At 50.6% G+C, this 10412-nt stretch overlaps 1 protein-coding gene across 1 annotated transcript; it reads left to right on the top strand.

The window, feature by feature from the left end:
- The first annotated feature begins 4017 nt into the window (after positions 1–4017).
- On the top strand, positions 4018–5275 carry LOC119310749 (F-box protein PP2-B1-like). The gene is made up of 4 exons (XM_037586385.1): positions 4018–4314; positions 4426–4544; positions 4660–5066; positions 5169–5275. Exons 1-4 carry the CDS (start codon positions 4018–4020, stop codon positions 5273–5275), a joined length of 930 nt encoding a protein of 309 aa, XP_037442282.1.
- Positions 5276–10412: the final 5137 nt, after the last annotated feature.

The following is a 10412-nucleotide window of genomic DNA, read 5'->3' as shown; positions in this document are numbered from 1 at the left end:
AAAAAAAACAAAAACCCCAGCCACTGGAATGCTGACGCGTGGATGCCTTTTGGTCCCGGTTGGTGCCACCAACCGGGACCAAAGGCCCCCCTGCCTTGGCTCAGCGCACCGGCCACGTGCAGGCACATCTGTCCCGGTTCGTGTTTGAACCGGGACTAAAGGGGGGAGGTATTAGTAACGACCCATTAGTCCTGGTTCATGAACCGGGACTAAAGGCCCTTACGAACCAGGACAAATGCCCCCTTTTCTACTAGTGTATGGCACATTGAATGCGGCTTTTGGAAAATGGTATGACCCGCAATACTATTGTGTGATTGACTACTTCATCTCTAATTAAGTCCGGATGTCAGGTCATTTTCTGTCGAGAAACTCAAGATTCAAACCTTCACACTGAAGGTTCCTTCCGAGGAATAAAAACCTCACTATGTCGCCCTCGAGATTTCTTTTTTGTAAAATAGAAGATATATCTACCCAAATGTGTGTCTACAAATTCATTTTTTTTGCGTAATTCTATTGTGGTTGAAAAAAAATGTACATACACAATAAATTTGATTAATATATTATTACTAAATAGTTTGCATTTCCGTGTGAATGCATTGCATAACTCGGGACCACCCACCAGAAGGAAACAAGCTGATGGGCAGCTGATGCGCAAAACCGTGTGCACGACTTCTCCTTCTTTCTTTACAGTACGACCTTGTTTCTCATGTCAAAAGATAGTCTAAATTTGAGCTCTTTGTTTTGCATTATTGTTTTTGGTTTTTTTCGAAGAGAGCTGTCAATTTGAAAAAGAGCGAGAAGAGGTTAAATCTGTGGATCGTGGTCCATATGAGTAACGGAGTGTTGTCGTTTACAATTTGTGTTTGTTTGTGGACTAAAGTTAGACGTGGCAGAGATAGGCATATGAACCTAGTACTACAGTCGTTATCGAAAAGAAACTCTACCTAATTTTAAATAGCGGGTCAATTATACATAACTTTGGATAGTACTCCCTCCGTAAAGAAATATAAGAGTGTTTAGATTCAAGCCATTGCAAAAGATCACAACCACGTATTGATGATGTAATATAGCAACTCCACGGCTATATACGCAACCCGTTTAAATTCCTCGCGTTGAATAGTCACTTCACTATTCTAGATTTAGTTCAAGACGATGTGACTTTGTAACCTAATTACTCCATGTGTCATTCTGGATCTTCAAAATGATGTGACTACACTAGGGACTTGGAGCATGTAACTATGTTCAGTTCATTAATCAACTTGGTGTCTTGGAGAGTCTAAGGTCAAGTATTCACATTGAAGAGTCACTATATATGGCACATTGAATGCAGCTTTGGGAAAATGGTATGACCCGCAATACTATTGTGTTTTTTTGCTTGCTACTTCATCTCTAAGGCTGGTCATAGTGGAGGGTAACATATACTAGTATCATGCATATGATACTAGTGTATGTTACTACATCTATGGTGCATATTATCATAAAGTAATATCACAGATGGTCTCATTTATTGCCATGCATGAAACATAATAGCATAACATTTATTATGTTACGGTATCTACCTATGTTACTAGTACCCTTTCTCTCTTCTTTAATTGTCTGCCACACAAGCATGTTTGCGAGTTCCAAGTACATGATACTAGTTATGTTACCCCCACTATGGCCAGCCTAATTTAGCCTCGAAGTCAAGTACTTTTTCTTTTGAGATACGTGGGGCCAAATCTTCGTATTGAAGTGTAGTACTCGCTATGCCACCCTAGAGAAATATTTTCGTAAAACAAGAAAAAGATTTCACACAATAGCTTGTAGCTACAAATTAATTTGTTGCATAATTCTACCATGCCACGAGGACGCCATTCTTTGGTGGCGTCGGCTACCATCATCTGCTAGAGATGATGTGGAGGGCCAAAGTCCCCGCCTTATAAAAACTTGGGTTTGTGCCCCCTCTAATATGGAAGAAAGATGGAAATGATTCAGGTGGGGTTTTATTGGCCCACCCCCACCCCCAAAAAAAAATAGCTCGCGAGCATTGACCAAGGCCTCCACCAGATAGAGATGAGCCGACAGGTGGCGGATGTGCTAGATTTGATGGAGCAAGTATGTATATGAGTGATTAGGGGAGTCTAATTTTCATTCACAACGGTTGGATGAAAGACCACTAATGACTAGATATTTTTTTGGACAGTTCATGTGCAAATTACCAAATCGATCCTTGAAACTATTTCATATAGACCAGAAATTGCTTTTGGATCCCGGGCTCCATGGGGCCCGGATTTTTGAAAAATAAAAACCCATATTTTGTAGTTTCAAGATACAAAAGCTAGGGATGAATATTACATCTCCGTAAAATTTCATGATGAAATAAGTTGTGTTCAAGCTACAAAAACTCATGTCATTCTAGCACATGCAATATTCATTGTAAAAGTCTATGATTTCGTTGGTTTATACAGCTCACACCAAAGCCTCTTTGATCATGAAACTTTACATAAATGCGGTATACATCTTAATGTTTATGTGTTTTTCTTCCTTCAGAAATGTTCACACCAAAGCCTATTACTAGCTATGAAATGCCACTATCTACTTTCCAGCGAGTGAATAATACTTCCTCCATTTTCTTATACAAGACCACTATGAAAAAATATATTTTGTATCTATACAAGACCAGAGCCAGTTGAGTTGAGACATACCGTTTCGCTCCACGAGAAAAGCGATCGTGGAGGCGATCGCATCTGAGGCCAACTCCACCGGCCGCTGCCGGTCCCTGCCTCTTCCGTTTGGCCACTCCGGCCACGCGAGGAGGTGGGGACCACGGCGCTTCGACGCCGGCCTGTAGTTAGGGTTTGTCTAGTGTCTCCTTAGGGCGCCGTTGTGGTGGTGGGAGCGACGCCCGGACAAATAAATTTGCCTCAACTCCATTCCCACACCGGCGGCGACCTTCACGGTGGCGTCTCGGAGTTGATCGCAACGTATGTTGTTCGGTCCTGTAGATCGGCAGCTTGGTCTTCTCGTCGTTCTTCAGACCTGGCGATGAATAAAAGTATTTCAGTTTCTTCTCCGATGCGGTGTTCTACATTGTGGTCGGTGAGGGATGTGGACGGAAGTGTGTCTAAGCAGGGATGGTGTGGCGGTGGCATCTTCCCCGTGGGGGACTTGTGTTCTGGGGCTTCGTCATTGCGACGACGTTTTCTCCAACGTCGGAGTGGAGCCCGGGAGGTCGTCCAGGAGTACGCGCAGTCTGCTGTTTGCGCATGTCACAGCTGGAAGATGGTGTATCCTGTGCTGGTTTTGTGGTTGGAGGCTGACAGTTCTGGTTTCTTCCTCCGACGTTGTAGTCGTGCGGGGATGTCAGTTCTGGAGCTTGATGGCGTGTCCGGGGACATTGTTGCCCCGGTCTGATTCGTTCAACGGCAATGGTTTTGCTTCTGGCAAACGACTTTGGAGGTCCGTAAAGCTGTTGATCAGCGATGGAGTCGCGTCGAGCTCGGGTGTAGAGGTGATCTGTCTTCCGTCCCTTTGGTGGTCGCTTCGGTGGCGTCGAAGGAGGGAGATAGGCGCTGGTTTTTTGCATAGGTTTATCCTATCTTTTCAGGTCTGTAAGGTCGGTGTGTACGTGCCTTGTAACTTGATTCCATCTTATAAATGAGACACGTATTACCATGCAAAAAAAATCTATACAAGACCATCAACAGTAATCGAGGCAAAAATTAATGATGTTTTCTCGTATTAGCAACTTGTTTAATACATGCATGCATATGATCATAATGACATTGAGCTACTTTCATCCTATTGCTTCATTGCATGCATGTGACGTATTAAATTATTAATGATCCCGAAAAGAAATTTTGGTTTGCTAAGCACTCATTAAATTTCATTTTGACACCTGTAAACTGAGTTTGTGGCTTTGTATAAGGGAACGGGGGAAATATAGAAGATGACTCGTTCCTCGTTAATTGATTGGTCGTCTTATAGTAGGACCCCAAGCAGCAGCCTTGGACAGATCAAAGTTGGATGGAGTCCACCATGAAGCGGGAGAGGAAAGAAAACGAAGAACAAGAGACTGGCGGAATCCAACGGATCCCGGAGGAATGCCTGGCGAAGGCCGTCGGCCTGACCTCGCCGGCCGACGCCTGCCGGGCTGCCGCGGTGTCGGCCGCGTTCCGGTCGGCGGCGGACTCAGACGCCATGTGGGAGCAGTTCCTGCCTCCGGACTGCGACGCCGTCCTGGAGCGAGCCGTCCACCTCGTGGACTCCACCTCCAAGAAGGATCTCTTCATGGAACTCAGTGATGATCACGTCCTGCTCGACGACGGCAAGAGGGTGAGTTCTAAATTTCCTGACAACAAAAGGACAACCGATTTGCTCTTTTTCTTTTTCCCTGAACTACCAATCAATCTGGTTAATTCTGGTTAATAATTTATGTGCTATTAGAGTTTTGGGCTCCATCGGTCCACTGGCGCCAAGTGCTACATGATGTCAGCAAGCGAGCTGGCAATCGCTTGGGTTAAAATCGATCTTTACTGGAGAGAGAGGTTGGACCCGGATTCAAGGTAATTCCATGCTTGCATTTGCATGTACAACCATACCATTTAAATTTGTGGTTAGTCGGTTTGAGTTTGTTAAAACTGCATGTAAATTGTTGTGTTCATTTGTTTGACAAGGTAGGTTCCCCATGGTCGCGGAGCTTATGTCCGTCTGCTGGTTCAGCATATTCGGCGTCATCAATAGCAGGGAGCTTTCTCCCAGCACCCACTACGCGGCCTACCTCGTCTTCAAGCTTGCTCACGATGCCTCTGGCCTCAGCTCCCGCAGTCAGATATCATACGTTGAGGTAGGCGGCCAAGTGGTGGGGAGCGCCCGCACGGCGTCTTTCCATCCATGCAACCGTGCTTCCTGCAGCGGCGCTGCCATCGAGGAGGCATCATCTTCAACGATGAACAACAATTGCGTCGTGAATCAGCCGCATGAGCACAAGGAGGAGGAGGATGAGGAAGGAGGCATCGTCAGGTACCCGCGCGAGAGGGTCGACGGCTGGCTGGAGCTAGAAATGGGCGACTTCCACACCGGCACAGGTGATGACTTTTCTTAGGTCTAAGATAGAATATTTTTTGTTGTTTTGTCGCTCTTCCCGCGGCCTGCACCGAGTTGATGCACAAGGCAACAACGCAACGCAGGTCATGACGCGGTCGTGGATGTTCGCATGGAACTGCACGAGTTCGAGGAGCTGCAGTGGAAGAAGGGGCTCATCCTCGAAGGAATTGAGATAAGGCCTAAGAATTAATTAATATGATTACTATATCTCTGTGTATCATATACTCCCTCCGTCCGGAAATATTTGTCATCAAAATGGATAAAAAGAGATGTATCTAGACGTATTTTAATTCTAAATACATCTTTATTTATTTATTTTGATGACAAGTATTTTGGACGGAGGGAGTACTGTATATAGGGATTGGAGTTGCTTAATTACCAGGAAACTTATGTCTGGCTTTGGGTGATGAGCTATAATCGCATAGTTGTGGTGCTCAAAATACGTTGTAGTACACTTAATGGTGTGTAATTAAATAATCTGCTTCCTAGGTCAGGAGCCGATAGGCAGCAACAAATTTGGTGTGTGTAATTCAAATGGATTTATCTGGCTCTAATTAACTGCAAGGAATTGAACACTGCCGTTCATGTTTCCATCTGTAATACTACGTACTACCTCATAATTGATCCATTGATAACACTGACTAGCTAGTTCATGCCTACGTTTCAAATTATTTGATGCATGGTAAACTTGTTTATGTTTGACTAAGTCTACAGAAATCCAGCATCAACAACACCAAATATATATAGTACAAATATATATTGTATAGTTTGATGTCGTATGTATCGATATTTTTTCTCTGTAGACTTTTTTTGCGGGAGCTCTGTACGTAGACTTTGTTGATCCACTAGTAATCGAGCACGTGCAATGCACGTAATAATTAATATAACCTTCACAAACATGAAACAAAGAAGACTAAATTGAACTTATAACTTGATTTGTCAAAATAGTCGATACAACGGTACAAATGTACAATAAGAAGGTGCGTTCATACAACATCCCTCAGGATTCTCTTAAGCTGCTCTATAAAAAAATTAATGCTTGGTATGAGTGAGATCATGGATGTAATGCAGACCTTCAGGCAAGGAGGACCACATGACGATGACCAATGGCAGTCTGCCCCTGTGGCGTGTGGATATGTTTTACCATAAACCTGAACAATTAAAAAGGTGAATGAGAATATCAACCTCACTGCTTACATTATGTGCCATGTGAATTTTCAAGTCTGCTTATGCTTGAGTCCAAAAGAGGGCTTTACTAATCACCTCAAAGCAAAATGATGCTAGTAGTTTGAAGTCCAGCATTCAATTCACCTTAAACATAAACTATCGTTATAGAGCAACACAACAGAATCAATTTAGCTTCATAATGTTGGGAGAGAAATGAGATTGTGGACAGTGAGCCATGTCAATATTTATTTCGTCTCGGATCATAGAAAATGGTTGGATGGGGTCACCTTCAACGTTGCAGCACATACCTAACTTCATAAAAGAATGAGAGTATCGGGCGCAGAAGGCCACCTTTACCAACACCTTCTCCAGGACTCGGGCGCAGATCGTGCGCGACTCGTCGGCCAGCTGCTTTGGGATCCTTTCCCGGAGCTGCTGGAGCGCCGTCGCCACGCCCTTGAAGAACAGAGTAAGCGTGACGCTGGGCTGGAGGTTCTCGTCGGAGGAGTACCCGAAGCCCTCCATTTCCAGTTGCGCCAGCTCCTCGTCGATGACTGCGGCAATGTTTACGAGGCCCTCTGTCCAGAGCTCCACCGTAGCCCTGAAGGTGTTTTGAGTCTCGGCGGCCCTCGTTAGCAGCTCTTCGTTGGCCTTGATCTCCTCCTTCAAGGTCGCCTCCTGCTTCTTGGCACTATCCAGCGTCTGGGTCAGCGTGGCCAGCTTCAGCTCGAGATCAGCATTGGAGTCCTTGGCGACGCTCAACTCTTTGCCCTTCTCGGCGAGTTGACCCTGCAGATCACCATGGGCGAGGGCGTCCTTCTCGCGCTCGCGCTGGAGCGCGGCGAGCTCTTCATCCTTCCTCTTCAGATCAGCCTCCAGCTGCGTCACTTTCACCTCCAGCTCCTTCTTGGCGGCCTCGGCAGCTGCAGCGGCATCCTTCGCTTCCTTGAGGGCCCCGCCAAGTGTCTCCTCGCGCGCGGCAAGCTCCTCCTCGTAGCTGTCCAGATTGACTTTCCGCTGCGTTAGTTCACCTTCCCGTGTGGACAGCTCCTCGGCGGCAAGCCTCTGTTGCTCCTCAGCCTCAGCCTTCTCGAGGAGGAAAGCTTTCCGCACCTCGACGAGCTGCGCCCGCTCCTCTGCAATAGACCGGAGAGCTTCCTGATTTCGTCCCCGGAGCTCCTCCGCGCGCTTCTCAATGTCTGCTCCCGCCTGCGCGACAAGCGCTTCCCGGGACTCCACCTTGGCTTGTCGGGCGCGGTAGAGCGACACCAGCTTCCGGAGCAGTTGCTCCTCCTCAGACTCGCCGCTGCTGCTGCTTGGCGCGTCAACCAGCGTCAGCCTGGCGGAGGCGAGCACTTCCCCGTCAAAAGCCTCTCCTTCGATCGGCGCCCTGGAGCTCGATTCCCAGGGAAGCTTGATGAAGACACCGTCGCCGGCCTTCAAGTAGGCGCCGGGCTAGGGCTCTTCGGAGCCTGGCGCTGCATCAGCGGCGGAGGGGTCGGCGGTCGGTGTAGCGCCTTGCGCTCCTGCACCCTCGGGGTCGTTAGTGCGATTGCCGGACCCCTCGCCAGCTCCTGCGCCAGCAGCCTTGGCGGCCTCTTCGTCGGTGGGATCATCAGCGCCGGCCTCCTCTTCGGTGGTGGCGGCATCGCCAGTGTTGCCGCGCGCGTCCTCCTCCCCGGTGGCCTCGGTTTCCATCGGCTCCGTGGAAGGTGGATCTGGAGGACGGAAGAGGGAGAAGAGTTAAGCAAATGATCGAAAAGAGAAATCAGAAGAAGAAAAACTCAAGGGATGTTTCAGGCAAGAAAGATTACCGGTGCTGGGATCCACAGTCATGGGCTCCACCACCGGGGGATCGTTGGCGCTGTCCCTTGCCGGAGACTCCTCCCTTGCCGGAGAACGCTCCCTTGCCGGGGAGTCCGCCCTTGGCGGCGTAGTCGAAGCAGACGACGAGTCGGAAGGGATTTCCAGGCCCTCCTGGTGAAGTTGTTCTGTTCCTACGCAAGCAAATACTCAGTTGATGGCAAAGAAAGAGCACTCATGCACGGCTGACAGCGGAAAAGAAACCAAATACTTACGCTGGGGGCTGCGCTGGGGGCTGCTTGGCGGAGTAGTGGCTGGGTCCGGCAAGGTGGTCTCGGGCGCGCCTCCTGCTGTCGCGGTCGGCTCGTCCTCAATGACAACCACCGGAGCCTTGGCCCTCTTCGCTGCCCTCTGGGCCAGTTCCTGAAACGGAATAAGTCCAGAGTAAATCAGATCAGATGCAAGACAAGAACAACAAATTGAAGAACTACAAGGACAACAAGAGGGTCTTACTCTTCTTCTTCCTCCTCGTCGGAACTGAGTGCGGAGAGGTCGAAGTTCGGCCCACCTTCGGCGCGACAAGGCGGAAGAGTGGGATCCCTTGGCCGCTTGGCGGGGGCTGCGGCGGCGGCCCGAGACGACCCCGCTCCAGTTGTCGCCGCGGCGGGAGGCGCTCCAGTGGCGACAGTACTTGTCGCAGTGGAGCGTGTCGCGCGGCGCCGCGGCTGTTGACTCGGTTGCTGCCCTGCTACGTCCCCGGCCCTGCGGAGACGCCTTCTCGGCTGCGCTGGGGGCTGCGCTGCGGGCTCCTCTTGCGGCAAGCTGCTCGGGGATGGCGGGCCACTCGCACCCTCGGCGGGCTCGCTCGACTCGGCATCGAGCACGACAAGTTCTTCCTCGCCATCCATCTGCTGGCACTCGGCAAGGCTTGCCGCCTCTGCCGCGTCTGCCTCCTCCACTGTGAACCCAAACTCGCCCGCGGCGGCGGCTGCTGCCGCCTCCTCCGCCCTAGTGGTGATGCGCTGCATCTAATGTTTGGTGGTGTCGCGGGTGAGGCTTCTCTTCTCGTCGGCATGGACCTCCACCTCCACCAGGCTATCGAAGAACTGCTGCACGACGTCGTCAGCAGGTTCTTGCCAAGTTGGAACGATCCCGTGCGAATCGCACAACGGCATCATTGCGCAGATGCGGTCGCGCGAGGAGTTATTGCATAAGGGAACGACGCCTACCGGCAGCCTGAACCACTCGGGGTGATCGGGGTCGTGCTTGAACAGCTCCCTGAGCATCCCATCCAACTCCAAGACAGTAAAATTGAAGTTGAGGCCTGGGCGCAGCCTCATGATGTCCACCGGGCCCCCGAACAGCCAGGTGGGCCTCCCCTTCTCCTCCAGAGGGGCAATGCGGCGGCGAAGAAAGTCCGCGCCAACAGCACCTACGGTCAGCCCGGCAAGCCTGAGTCACAAGATCCAGGTGGTGGCGATTTTCAGCCTAGCATCGTCCGGCGCCAGGGCGCTCCAATCGTTGCCGCGCACCACTGGGGTTTGGCGCAGGGCTGTGAACGGCTGCGGGTTCTCATCAACGATCCAACACCATTCAGCTCTCCACTCATCCCATTTGCTGCGAAGCTCCGCCTCCAAGTAGACCTCCTTCTTGCCGGCTCTCGAGATCCAGGCAACCCCACCAGCTAAGGGCTCTCCTCTCTCGACCCGGGGCATGAAGTAGTGGTGGAAGAGGGCTACGTTCGGGTGGATTCCGACAAAGTTTTCGCAGAGATGTGCGAAAACCGCCATGGTCAGGACAGCGTTGGGGGTGAAATCAAGGAGATGGAACCCGTAGGTGTTCATGACATCGCAAAAGAATTCAGAGAAGGGCGGGCAGATCCTGCAATGGAAGAACAGTGCGAAGAAGGGGTATCCTCTTGGAGCCCGTTTCAAAGTGGAAGCGGCGGCGGAAAGTACCCGCGTGCGCGGATGCGCTCGCGTCTCCGTCGACCAGAAGAGATAGAACCACTCCCTCAGCTCCTTCACGGAGAGCTCAGGGGGGAAAGTTGCCCGCTCCTTCCGCAGCGCCTCAAGCCGCAGCGCCTCGGCCGACTTCGCGCCCTTCCCGGTCTTCGGAGCCATGGCGGAGGCGGTGGAGGAGATCGAGAGCGTTGGCGGCGACGGCGGCGGTGGGGGGCGGAGCGCTGCTCTCTTTCGGCTTTGGAAGCGGAGGGGAGCGGCGGAGATTTCTGAGGATGGAACCGCAAGTGGCGAAGGTGGGGGAACGGCCCCTGTTTCCCCTGCTTATAAAGAGGAGGGGGCAAACGTTACGCTTTCTCCGAATAAAGAATCACCCATGATCTCCCCCACGATGCC

The sequence above is a fragment of the Triticum dicoccoides genome, chromosome 5B (assembly GCF_002162155.2).
Source record: "Triticum dicoccoides isolate Atlit2015 ecotype Zavitan chromosome 5B, WEW_v2.0, whole genome shotgun sequence".
Classification (NCBI taxonomy): Eukaryota; Viridiplantae; Streptophyta; class Magnoliopsida; order Poales; family Poaceae; genus Triticum; species Triticum dicoccoides.
This window is presented reverse-complemented; position numbering and strand designations above follow the sequence as displayed.